This window comes from Musa acuminata, chromosome BXJ2-6, assembly GCF_036884655.1.
Source record: "Musa acuminata AAA Group cultivar baxijiao chromosome BXJ2-6, Cavendish_Baxijiao_AAA, whole genome shotgun sequence".
In the NCBI taxonomy this organism is placed as follows: domain Eukaryota; kingdom Viridiplantae; phylum Streptophyta; class Magnoliopsida; order Zingiberales; family Musaceae; genus Musa; species Musa acuminata.
In genome coordinates, this window is record NC_088343.1 from 11,432,609 (window position 1) to 11,446,116 (window position 13,508).

Here is a 13,508-nt window from a genome sequence, read left to right on the forward strand (position 1 = left end):
TATTCAAATTATCATATTAGATTCAAAGAAGAGTATGCATGGACAATACAAACAAATGACAAACAAGTGATGACTACCCACCCACATAGCAATGTAGTGGCATGAGGTCAGGCAAAAGGAGGAGGAGCAATGGCGCCTCAACCAATCAAAGAAAGCACCCAACCCTACCTTCTCCCCATTTACCATAGGGGAGGGGTAGGATAAGAAGAAGGAGGACTCTTTGAGTGTCATCATCCTCGGTGCTGAAAATTAAAGGAGGAAAAGAAATGGTTGCCTTCTCCATCATTTCCACCCAAAAGGTAATAATAATAAGCACAGTGAGGTTGGAAGGAGAATTCGAGAGCTCATGAGATCTGAAGGCTAAAGGTTGGGGTCCAGCAATGTAACCATCATTTCCTTAAATGAGTCCAAACAAGCTTCTGCTTCAATCCAAAAGAGGTGTATATATATGTGTGTATTTGGTCACAACCACAGGACAGTGATACAGCCCATCCTTCCTCTTCCACCCTCCTCTCCTCCTCTCACACACCCTCCTCCTCTCTGTTACATAGTCATGCCTGCCTCTTTCTCGCTTCCCTTATTTCTTGAAACATAGCCCACTGTTCCATCTGTTCCGTGTGTGTTCCTCTTCTTCACCGGTCCTTATCTCGAGTAAATCCTGGTGCTCATTGGTTGTCCTGTCCCTGTCCACTCCACTGTAGCGCGAAGGAGATGTAGGAGCACTCTTCTCTTGATCCCAGGCGACGCAGGAGTGAACTGTTTCAGATAAGGTTAGAAAGTCTGGATTTTTAGGTGCTCTTCTTTGCTTTGACTCTGATCTTGGGCAGCAAAAAGATGACATTTTTCCTGGTTCTTTCTGTGATTTTTTTCTGGTTCTGTCGATTGCTGTTGGATTATGTTTTGATTGATGCTGGTTTTGGAGTGTTACATGTTTCGGATTCTTACCGGAGGAAGAAACTCCATGTTCGTTTGCTCCGTGATGTCTGGCTCTTTTGTTTCGATGCGATGCGATGCCCTGGCAAATCCGGCGAGGTGGTGTAGGTGTTCGATGATTTGATAATGTGAATGGCTTTGGCTCTGTCTCGGCCGCACTTTGTCTTCTTCCAACAGCCGTCCGAAGCGATCAGTGTTTCGTTGGTCTTTCTTGCACGCCACCTTTTCGCTTCATTATGCTGGCAAAACACGGTGGAAGAAGATGTTGTGTGTTGTTTCGTTGATCTCGCAGGAAATCCATCTTTTCTTGCTGTTTTACTTGCGTCCGGATCGCGTTCGAGGCTTTCTCGGGATTTCTCTGACTCGAAGTTGGTTCTTTTACCATCTCAATTTTAGTTCCGCTGTTCTCCGTGCTGTGCAGTTTGATCTTGTCGCCCCGTTTCATCTTCCTCATGGCGGGTGAGAGATCATGGGAGGAGTCTTATCCCGTTACCTACTTCCGGGGCAAGGTTGGGGGGCTCAAGCCACTGCCCGAAGACAGTGACAACCGAGACGAAGACGCATTGATTTCATTGGACGCCATCCTGCCTGATGACCTCTTGGAGAAGGTTTTGTCCTTCTTGCCCATTGCGAGCATCATCCGATCGAGCTCAGTCTGCAGGCGGTGGTACGACGCCGTGCGTTCCGGGAGGTACTCATGGACCAAGATGTCGCCACAGAAGCCATGGTACTTCATGTTCACCTGCAGCGACGACGCCGTCTCGGGCTACGCCTACGACCCGAGCCTCCGGAAGTGGTACAGCTTCGACCTCCCTTGCATTGAGAAGAGCAACTGGTCGGCCTCCTCTTCCTGTGGGCTGGTCTGCTTCATGGACGGGGACAACCGGAGCCGCATCTTCGTCTGCAACCCCATCACGAGGGACTGGAAGCGGCTGCACGACGCCCCCGGCGAGAGAGCCCCAGACTACAGCGCGCTCGCCATGTCGGTGGACCGGAGAACTCACGGCTACACCGTCGCCGTCGCCAAGTGCAAGCAGGTGCCCCAGGATTACTACCAGTGGGACTTCTCCGTCCACATCTACGAGTCGGAGGCCAGATCGTGGGTGACCCCCTTCACCGAGGTCTTGGTGGGGTGGAGGGGAGGAGACGAGTGCGTGATCTGCAATGGAGTCCTCTACTGCTTGGTCTACTCCACCGCCGTGCTCAGGAACGTTGAGCCGCGCCACTGCTTGGTGATGTACGACCTCTCGGCCCGACCTTCCCGCACATCCCTGATGCAAATGGCCATCTCCGTGCCATGCTCGCTGACCTGCGGCAGGCTGATGAACCTCCGAGACAGGCTGGTCATGGTCGGCGGGATCGGGAAGCACGACCGGCCGGGCATCATCAAGGGGATCGGCATCTGGGAGCTGCACAGGAGGAAGGAGTGGCGAGAGGTGGCTCGAATGCCGCACAAGTTCTTCCAGGGCTTCGGTGAGTTCGACGACGTTTTCGCCAGCAGCGGCGCCGACGACCTCATCTACATCCAGAGCTTTGGCTCCCCAGCTCTGCTGACGTTCGACATGGCCCAGAAGCTGTGGAAGTGGTCGACGAAAAGCCCCGTCACGAAGAGGTTCCCCCTGCAGCTCTTCACCGGGTTCTGCTTCGAGCCCAGGCTCGAGGTGGCTTCCTGATGTCTTTCGCTCATTGCTTTGCCCTTTGGTATAGTTTTTGTTTCTCTTGGAAGGCAAGAAAGATCTCATTGGGGGCCTGAAAGATTCATATGAAATGTTTTGTTTGATGGAAAAGATTGCTCGTGGAAATGATCGATCATGTCGTCTACTTGATTTTGCTCACACAGCATATAGATTGTGTTGGACTTCATGTTCTATCTATATATCAGAGCAAGAAACCAACCAGTTGAAACAGTTCATGTGCTTGTGTTGTCTTCGTGACATCTCTTGGCTTCTCAGTACGGATTTCAGTCTATGCAAATCTTGTGTTAAGACTTGCACACTCATTTCAATCAGGTTCTTCTTCTTCTTCTTCTTCTTCTTCTTCTTCTTCTTTTGAAGAAGAAATGATCTGCCATTTATGTTAGATGTTCTCTCCGTGATTGAATTACCAATTGGATCATCTCATTAATGATCTGATAGCTCCCTGCAAACTGGTTGGTTGTATAAGCTGACACAAACAACTATGACAACAATTTGCTCCTCCATGAGTTCCTGTGTTGTGAGTTCTTGGTGGAGACATGGCCAGTTTGGAGAACCAAACGATGTTATTGGATATCCAAATGCCTTCCTGTGTGGAAAAATCCAATCTTTCCATGGAGGTTGTGCTTGGGATATACTTCAGATGTTGGTCAAAGCAGAAAGGAGCAACATTGAATCCTGGAATTGATCGTGAGAAATCCAACAAGAACCAGACAAGCTAAGCTGCACTCGAGTTGAACAGAGTAGTGAAAAGGCTCAGGGGAGGAGGGTGGAAGGAGTTGCATGGAAATGGCACAGTGAAGAGGAACAACCATCCATTCTTGTGACTCCCCATCAGGGTTCTGTTGGAATTGTGTGGCTCTGTCCGATTCAAGTCAGGGGGATGGATGTCAGCCGGTGGCTCAGGTCTGGCCACTGTCCCTGCCACCCTCACACCTCAACAGTGCCATTACCAGCTATTAAAAGAAGAGATGCATGGCTGTACTGCTACTACTAGCTGTGAGTTGTGATGGGGGCTGCCTCCTCTGCGTTGGCAGACTGATGCAGCAGACAGAAGCTTTCCAACCAAGAAAAAGGAAAAGCTTCCAAGTGGTTGGTGAGTTTGCTTGCTGAAGTACCATGGAGTCATGGCCAATCATGAACCACATCTGATGCACCCAATGCACCTCCTCCTCCGCCTCCTTCTTCTTCTTCTTCTTCTTCCTCTAAGCTATTGAATCTTGTCTTTTGCTGTCCATTTTGGGCACTGATCTCAGCAGTCTCTTGGAGGTTTCATATATGGTCCAAAACATGCTTATGAACTCATTACCTGTGACATTGCCAACTTGGAAGCTTCATCCGATCAAAAGCCTTAGCTGTACATCAATCCTCTATCTAATTTGTGCAGTAGACCTTCACATCTTCTAAGAATCCATCACACTTAATGCTTGTCTTATTATAATGCCAAATATCCCACAGTAAAGAGATCTCTTCTTCCTAAATAGATAGAGTTATTTCTTTACTTGATTCTTCTTTTAAGAGCTTAATGCTATTAACTTTGATGGAAATATAGGAGATCACCTCATAATCCTAATTTATTGTGGGATATTTGACATTTACTTCTCATTGACTTAGGGATTTTTTTTTTTTTCTCCAGCATGAGTTTTGTAAGATAGAAATTTAAGTATAATACTTGAAGAAAATTTTTGTCCAGAATTCATCAATAAATTAGTAAAAAGTTTATCTTAATCTCCAACTTATTAATATATTTGTATATTCAAAGTTATTAATTTTTAAATTTATTCCTTTAAATTTAAAATTGTCATTTTATATAATAATAATAATAAATAATAATAATAATAATAATAATAATAATAATAATAATAATATCTTTAAAAGTATGTTATGTAAATACTCTAAAAAATAAAAATATATTATTATTATTATTATATAAATCATTAATATTATTCTTTTTTATTTATATATAAATGTTATAATTTGATGTGAGTTAAAAAGACGCCCCTTTTGTTAGGATAAGCGCAATTGGTTTGACCGCCGCGGAGGCGTGGCGTAACCCCAAAACCAATCTCCGTCGATTCCGCCCTATTACAAGACGTCGACAGCAAGCAACATCGATCTCGATCCGCTCCCCTCGTCCGATGACCTCATCGAGTCGCCGTCCTCCTCGCGACACCAGCCATCGGTACGTCCTCGTCGCATCCTCCTTTCGATCTTCGATGCGTGGCTTTTCATTCATTTATTGGATTTCATGTCGCTTTCGCCCGTCCAAGATCGAATCTTGGCGTGCCATTCTGTTAAATCTTGTCAGCGCGCTCGGCTTGACCTCACCATCTCTGTGGGATTTACGTGGATCCGCAAAACCTAGGTTGGGCGGTGTCCATGACCCCTCCTCGTGTCAGAAAAGGCGTCACCTTTTACTGGGCGGTGTTTTGGATTCCTTGATTTGACGGGGGGAAACCTCTGGCTTTAAAGAATTACAGCTGTGTGGCAGCTGTTGGGGCAAAGGTTTAGAGAAGGGGCAGTTCAGGGCGGGGCTCTGAATCATTCTCTTTGTGTTCTTTTTGGTAGGTAATTTACTGTTCTTTTCGGTAGCTGTCGTGCTTTAGGCATGGTGGTAGCCTTCGGTGGCTGGAGGTTTCCATTTATTGCCTGCTGAATCATAAATCGACTCTCCAAGGTCAACACTTGCAGCTGGACACTGCAATAAATAATTGTCATGACCTAATTAGTCTGCCACTACCCGTAGACGAGTTCGATAGCCAATTGTAGCCATGGCGGTTGTGCTACTTTTAGGTGATGGAAAAGTACAGCATAGAATAGATTGCAGAATCTTCTTTCAACTAAATGCTCCTAGAAAGGCTTTATGATGAAAGACCGTTAACTAACTTACCTGGGGTTCACTTGTTCTTTCAGCTAGCGGACTAACTTTTAAGTGTATGAATTCTCTCTGTGTTCTTTCCACATCAACCTATTATATCCGGGAAACTGATCTGTGGAAGCAATTACTCTTAATGTCTGAACAAACATTGGTTTGTTTCTTTTCCTGTAGTTGGAGTACTCTGGGAACAATTCTTTTTCTTTTTCATTTCAATGCATGATGAGGAGGAAGGTAGATTGGATTTGCAAAATGTAGGGTTTATGTGCATGAGAGAGTGAAAAGGAAATGTCTGTGAACATACATGTCCCTGAAACAGACTTCGTGGCTGAATTAAGAGTTATAGTGGAATTTTATAAGCCTGTTTATGTTGATGGCTAAAAGATACCATTGATTTAGCACAGGAACATTTTGGAGTATCTTTTTTCTGATGAATCTGGGGTATATATTAGTAAAAGTTCTGAAAAGGACGTTAGGATTCGGAAGCAAATTCTCATGTCACTCTGGTAATGGTTAGAGTCTTCAGGGTCTGCAACTGGTAGAATGTAATGTGTACAGCCATCTTGTTCAACAAGTTGCTTCCTGGATCTATGATGTTAGATGGAGTCAGAACACAGTTCCTGATCTTTGGAACCATGAGGTTTGATCTCTGACAAGTTCGTTTGCTGTGCTGACACCTTCTTTTCCCTTGTTCTCAAGGCCACATCTCTGATGTTCTTGCCAACTTTATGAAGTTATATCTATTTGATGAGGCCTCTGTTATACCCTTGAGTTTGGGGAATTTGACAGTAAGAAAGCCCCCACACAATGTTTGCCACTGTTGTGTTGGAAATGCCTCTGTTCTGTTGCATAGAGATGAAGTTGATGGTATTTTGTCTTTTGTTATTCTTTCTTATTCCACTGTTTTGCTTGTATATAATCTAGAATACTCCAAACTAAGTTAGCTAATGCATAAAAAGAGCAAAAAAAAGCAATATTCCCATGGATGACTTGTATAAGTAGTACACCAAAGAGCTTTTTTCATGCTCTAGCGCAGCATTTTTAGGCAGCAGATTTCTGAGTCTCATTGACCGTCGATTAACTTTACCAAGAGTTTTCCATTTATCTTTTGTTTCCTAGTTTTCCAAATTGGAAGATAAAAAAAAAATCTTTCTGCTGCCGACTTTTTTTTATCGTTGGTCCTTTTAACACAAATATTCAGTCAGCGTAAACTATCTATATTAGCAGCAGTGTCTGATATTACAATATTGTTCTTTTAAATGAACTATTTTACATGTTACACTAAGCAGGTTAGCTGTGGTAACTGGGAAATTTCCTTCGGTTATGCGAGAATTCTGATCACAGATTTCCACCTCAAGGTCACCATGTAAAAAAGTAAGATCTATGGACGATCTTAATATCCTATCTTCATTCATCATTTTACAATTAATTTCTGATGAAAAGTTTTGCAACTGCTAGTTATGCTTTGTAGCTCATCTACTTATCTTCTTTGACCACTATACTTAGCACTGCCATGTTTTCCAGAAGATCTACATTCTTAGAGCACTAAAAAGATCTCATCTAACTTGCATAAACAGTGCATGGAAGAAAAGGATGAAACTAATTCGGGTGGTGGAGGCCAAATGCAGTTTTTGAACAGATCGCAGGTTAAGCATCCAGACGATAACTCCAAGTCTGAAGGAATAGAAGTGGATCAGATCGAAATTAGCAAAGCTCAAGTTGCTGTTTACTTTAATGCTTGTGAAGGTTCAAAGAACATGCATACGTAGCAGAATCATCAGTGTGGGTTAGACCACCTAATTGCTTATTCTGTGTATAACTTTTCAGAAATTTCTGTATGTTCTAAGGTTGATCATGATATGTTAAAATATATCATGTTTGAATCCAGATTGCATTGACCAGCACAAGTCTGCAGATCTTGATATATCTATATCCTTGGCGAAATCAGCAGATGTATAAGAGAATACTTTGAAGGGAGATTTCTTGAAGCAAGGTTAGAGGTAGACAAGATGATCTGAGAGCCTCAAGAGGTTCAATTGTTGGTGGAATAAGGCAATGAAAAGAAGCAAGTGATATGCACCAGATATCAACTTGACACATTCTTTGGTTCTTTTGGAAGGTACTCTGAAGTCTGAAGAGCAAAGGATGATGATTTGGCTTGTCTCTCACTCTGGTATCCCTTCATACATTTTGGATTTCACTCTTAGATGTTTATATGTACTAGTTGTGAATACTTGTGTAGTGAGTATCTTAATTGTTCTTATTAATTTTAGCAAATTATTGCATTATCTAAGGGGAAAAAAAAGGTGCGTGAGTTTTTTTCATTTATATTTCTAATCTACAACCGTCTACAAGGACAGGTGGGAAGGCAGCATCCCTTGGACATTATTTATGGCAGAGGATAGCCTCTTCTTTATCGATGACATCCTTCGCCTGAGAGCTGAATTGACCATCAAGCAGGCTTCCACAATGTCATTGCAGTCTTAAGTATTGCTTAGCCTTCCGTTCGATAACTGGCATTCTATGACCCCTGGATATCGATGTGGAGATAATACATCTTTGTAATTGCACTCATACCTGTTGATATCGATACCAAACAAAATATGAAACATGACAAACCATCAGATTTTGCTATGTACATGCAGAAGTCTTTCAGTTTTGTAGATGATTTCTTCTGTAACTAAATATTGATATCAGCCTGAACGTGTTTTCCCATCATCACCTTGAAAATCAACATGTTTTTGACAACTGAGGGTTTGAAATTCAATGAAAACAATTGTCTGATTAACTTGATCTTTCTCAAAAGTCTTCTCAATCCTGATGTTCTTCAGCATATGAGAATCATTGTTTCTTTTATTGTTGTCCAGTGTGACTATTGGATCCAAGTGGAGCTTCAGAAGTGTATGAAATTGTGTTCTGTTTTGACATCTTTTTCTTATTTCAAGTATCAGATATACACAATACTCTCAGTGCTTGTTTTCTTGTTTCAAGTAGGCTGCAATTGATTGATTCTCTGTATCATTCCAATTTTATTGGACATCTCCGAAGAGATTAAAAGGAGTGCAACACGAGAACTTTTCTAGTATTACTCTTGTCCAAACACTGAGTAACTTCAGTGCTAGTATGATTCATTTGGATACACTGCAAGCATCAGTAGCTATTCTCGGTTGGATACACTTCAACCTTAACTTCGAGTCCACCTTTTCTAGAACTGCATGAATCCTCTAGAGCTGCTTTTTTGTCCTTTTCTAAGCCAACAAAATCTAATTTCTTGATATATCCAGGCACTATATTCGTTTATGAAACCAAAAATATCATTCTTCCAAATTTCATCATCATCATCATCATATGCTCCTGTCATGAGATAGATAATTGGCACCCCCAAACTTACATTTGCAATGTTCTCTGTAACGAGCAATGGCAGCACATGGACAGCATCACAAACCCAAAAGACATTGGAGTTGTTTAGAGCCCTCAGTAAATAGTTTGTGCTATATGAACTTGAATCGTTTAGGTACAACACTGGATAATCTGATCATTTGATAAAAGAATCATCAGACGATCCTTCTCTGAACCCTTAATATACAGGACAAGTCATACGAAGAACATAAATGTCACAGATAGTGATGGTTGCGTCAGACACCAGAACCAGGTTCTCCTTCATGGCGAAACAAGGCCTTGGACAACGGGTTGGAACGGTTCATACCGCCACAAGCATCCTCCTGGGACTGTGATTGAACCTTTCGATCCATCATCGGAGTCTCGCAAACCCTGTCATCGGTGGAGGAATGACGTCTCCTTCGTTTCAGTGGCTTGGGCAATGAAGAACGCATCAATCTTTCTGCCTTTGGTTGCTTCAGCGCCCAGACCCTCTGCAAATCCGGCACCCAGCTTGTGAATGATGAGAACCGCTTGTCTCTGTTCCTTCTTTGCTGTGCTTTCATCAGTCTTCGCTCGTGCGCATTATCCAATTTCTCTTGCTGTGTCCTGGCATACTTTTCCTGATGAGCAACTTCAGAACCAGGAGCTCCGATTGGATTTGCAGTAAATCTGTTGCTAATGTCAAAGTCCCCCCTCTTGAAGTCTTCACTGTTGCTGTTGGGTAATGAGTCTGAAGCTCCAACTTCATCCTCATCAAATAACCCAAACTCCATTTGGTTGTATATCTTATCAATGACGTCTTTTAGAGAATGAGAGTACCTGCAAAGGGTTGGCGATGGAAAAAGTTACTGACAACATACCTGGAGAAGTTTTTACAAAGATTAAAAGAAGATATGATCAATTGCATGCATAACCTTGCCAAATTCAAAAACAAAAAGGAACTGTTAACCCTTGTAATGTTCTAGTTATCCTTTATGTTGTCAACAGTCAACTCATAGAACCCCTTTTACTTGCCCTCTCATTCTTCTACCAGTTCATATTCTTCTTCTTCATGGGAAATGCTTGTGTTCAGTGATCTCCGTCAACCAGTGCTCTCAGGAATCTTTCTGTACTCGAACTTGCTCGAGCCCAAGCCATATATATGCCAAAGCTTAAGCATTACATGGTAGCAGTTGAGAATGGAAAAGAGGGAGACGGAAAGGGAAGAGAGTAGGGGAAATGGACCAGAAAAAGTGATTGAGAGGAAATGATGGGGATATATTTAGCAAAATAAAAATGATAGTTTTGGCTGTTAATATTTGGTTAACAGTTAATTTGGGTTAAGATTGTCTCCAGTGATGTAAAAGGGACGTATGAAAATTTCTTAGGCTTTACAAAAGCATGACTTGCAACTTTGTGAAGGTAAAACATGAATTTAGCATCACACAAATTATTTTTCTATAAAAAAGCTTGTCATGTTATAAAAACCAAGTGCAGAGGAAAGGCATACTTTCAGCTGCAAGATGTTGCCAAAGAGCTAACATTCTTTGCAATACTCAAGATTGGTCAGATGTGAAAATTTGATCATAGTGGCTTGCAAGAAATTTGGGTTACCATGAAACACCCTTTCGACCAAATAGAAACCCTGTCCGGGTTCTTTCCACTTGTAATCTCACTGTTCCCTATGGTTGATCAATATATAGGTGTAACATTTTTCTTATTACAGGGACTGAAGATCACTAAAGGTAATAATACATGTTCAGAGTTATTCTTTGCTTATACTACTACTTCCAGATTCAATTAAAATTGTACCTTTAGAAAAAATTGAAGTCCACTTCATGTAATATTGCTTCAGATCAATGAGAAATGATAACCAGGATATCTACAATGTGATTCATAAAACATGTTTGCTAAGCTTATCGTGCTGGAGCAATTACAAGACCTAAGAGTCGGACATCATTGGGAGCAGAGAATAATGGACATTAAAGACAGGTAAGTTTTCATGCAATGCCAAATGTATTAACAGGAACAACAAGGATCAACCAGTTTGATTGTCCAAGAAAAAGAAAAGCAGAATTAATATTATGGGGAGATTTGAATCTATATAATAAAAAAATTTCACAATTTAGCATTATTATAACAATGCTAGATATGCCAAGAAGAGTACCTGCATTTTATTGTTCTTTCTGCAAACTCAACAATACTTTGACCACAAAATGAATCCCCTTCCAGATTGATGTCAATAAACTGCAAAAGGGAGCATATATCTTTAATCATCTTCTGTTTTGTATTATCTTCAATGCTTGGTCCGACACTCGAACAAAGTATTTCCATTCTAAACAAGATCTGCAACTCATGTCTTAAGTGCATTAAGGGATAAACTGGTGCCAAATATGAAAATTTGCAGTTCAAAATCATAACATAAAGAAGGATACTCTCGAATTTTGTATTCTGTGTTGTATATATCAAAAACTGGATTTGATGATGCAATACGTGCAGGATTTGTGGTTTTGTACTTCAATATTAGATCCCTGGGCTTCACCAGAAGAAGACGAGAAACCTCATCAACAATCTTCACATAAGATGCATCGCCAGTTTCATCTGAGATGATATCCTCGACAGTCTTTCCAATCTGTGCATCAAGAGCTCTAATAGACAAACCGACTAGGGGCTCAGCTAAATTTCCGATATCTGTATCTAGTGAACACAGACCTTGCTCAATCTTCTGAGGAATACTTCTCAAGAAAGTTTCCATGTCTTCCATGCAAGATAATATCGGGGCATCCTTGTTTGCAGATGATGCACTTTGATGAGCATCCTCAGCGGAGGAAGGAATGGCATCTGCTTCAGACGCATCTTGTGAGGCAACATTTCTTGTTTCCACATCTTCTTTGATATCCAAAGGTTCCTTCTGTTCATCAAGAATTACTTCACAATTAGTATTGGACTTTACAATCTGCCTCATCCAACACTTCAAGAACATTAATTTCTTCGATTTGTCATGTATCTTGCCAGAGTATAGTTGCTCCAGACCAACTCCTAAAGCAACATCATCTGTTTGACTTGACACCAATTCACGGAAGGAACTCAATGTGGCGTTTTGAATCTGATTTAAATGCAATTTCTTTCTTTTCCTTCTACTGTCCTCTCTCGACCCAGCAAGTGCAGGAGTATGGAGTGTTTCAGATGTGCTTCTGCTTTTTCTAGCAACTAATTGGCATGAGTTCAGAGAATTCTTTTGGGGAACAGCAAGCAAAGCATAATTAACTGTAAAAGGAATTAGCATGCCCTCCATAGATTTATCATCACTGTCGTAAATAGATACAGAAGCCCAGTAGCTTTTGTTGTAGAGGAATGTGAGAAGGATCTGCCAAAGAGGCTTATCTGCAACCAACTCACCCTTCTCTCTGCAAAGCAATTTGAGAACACTGTCTGCAAAGAACTCTCCTTTAGCATGATTCCTTGAAACTTTGTTGCATTCTCCTGTAGTTCCTCGAATAAGATAAAGATTACTTGGGTCGCTCATAACCTTTCTTCCATCGTCGCTTCTCCACACTTCTCTAATACGGATATTTGATGTCTTGCTGCCCAAAAATTTTAACAGAGATCCCATCATGTCTGATCTTTCTCGGACTGGTTTCAGATCAAGTACTTCAAGTTCACAACTTTTGCACTCCAAAGGCTCCCCATAAACATCAACGATTTCTAGAACAAGCTCTGAGGTGCCCTTGTTGAGGCCACTATCCGCCGCAAAACCCATAGCGCATCCGATGTAAGGGAAAACCAGGCCAAAAGGCACCAGCGCAGATCCCAGAACGATTGCATCGGTGGAGCAAAACCCCCAACCCAACTCCCTGACCCCTCTCTCGAAAAATTTCGAGCCGGAAACATCTCTTTCGCAATGGTGATCAAAATTGACGTCAACCCAACTGAGATGGATATCACAAAAGGCCAATCGCTCTTTTACCAAACCAAAACATTCCAAGAACCTCTTTAAGAACGCATCGGACGACATCGCCGAGTCCGACTCGCCGGCCAATTCCAAATCGACATGTTCCGACAAAAAGTTTGGGCCTGGGTACATAGGAGAGAACAGCACGACCAGATTCGGACGGATAGCGAGCAATTCCTGCGCACCTTTGCGATCTTGAGGATGGGGTTCCCAGCCGTAGTCGTGCTCGAGCTGGAGGAGAGACTTGGCCAGCAGCGACGCGCGGGAGAAGCCATGGCCGGCGGACTGGCATGAACCGGAGACCGAGCGGAGGGAATCGAGGGTTCGGGAGAGGGAGTCGAGGGTCGAGGCGGGGCAATCGAAGGAGAGGAAGGTGGAGGACTTGCCGAGGAGGCGGTGGACCGTGGAGGTGGAGAGGATTGGGGAGAGGGAGGAGAAGAACAGCTTGTAGGCGAAGAGGGAGGAAGCGATGGGGGCGAAGGATAGGATCCTTCGGGCGGCAGATAGGATCGGGGAGAGGTAAGAGTAAGGGTTTTGGAGATCGAGGAGAGGGTAGAGGTCGATGAGGAGGACGACGCGTTGGATTCGAGAGGGATCCATTGCGAACGAGCGAGCGAGCGAGACAGGAAAGTTTGGATTAACTATTAGGAAAAATGTGGCGGGAACATGGAGCTCCATTGCTGGGTTTCAACTT

At 42.6% G+C, this 13,508-nt stretch overlaps 2 protein-coding genes and 1 long non-coding RNA gene across 4 annotated transcripts; 2 read left to right on the forward strand and 1 right to left on the reverse strand.

Moving 5' to 3' along the window:
• The first annotated feature begins 1,385 nt into the window (after nucleotides 1-1,385).
• Nucleotides 1,386-2,770, forward strand: LOC135614825 (F-box/kelch-repeat protein At3g61590-like). Its single transcript, XM_065112589.1, has one exon. The coding sequence runs from the start codon at nucleotides 1,386-1,388 to the stop codon at nucleotides 2,604-2,606; it is 1,221 nt and encodes a 406-aa protein (XP_064968661.1). The 3' UTR covers nucleotides 2,607-2,770.
• Nucleotides 2,771-4,644: 1,874 nt separating this feature from the next.
• LOC135614826 (uncharacterized) lies at nucleotides 4,645-8,165 on the forward strand. 2 transcript variants are annotated; one of them, XR_010487755.1, is made up of 5 exons: nucleotides 4,645-4,809; nucleotides 6,792-6,876; nucleotides 7,080-7,288; nucleotides 7,391-7,675; nucleotides 7,863-8,165. It is a non-coding gene; the product is annotated as an uncharacterized LOC135614826 (long non-coding RNA). The 2 variants fall into 2 exon arrangements; XR_010487754.1 differs by having other exon boundaries at nucleotides 7,080-7,284.
• Nucleotides 8,166-8,978: 813 nt separating this feature from the next.
• LOC135614827 (uncharacterized) lies at nucleotides 8,979-13,401 on the reverse strand. Its single transcript, XM_065112591.1, has 3 exons — nucleotides 11,298-13,401; nucleotides 11,030-11,221; nucleotides 8,979-9,702 (listed from the first exon to the last, which is right to left on the reverse strand). Exons 1-3 carry the CDS (start codon nucleotides 12,944-12,946, stop codon nucleotides 9,138-9,140), a joined length of 2,406 nt encoding a protein of 801 aa, XP_064968663.1. The 5' UTR covers nucleotides 12,947-13,401; the 3' UTR covers nucleotides 8,979-9,137.
• Between the last annotated feature and the right edge of the window lie 107 nt (nucleotides 13,402-13,508).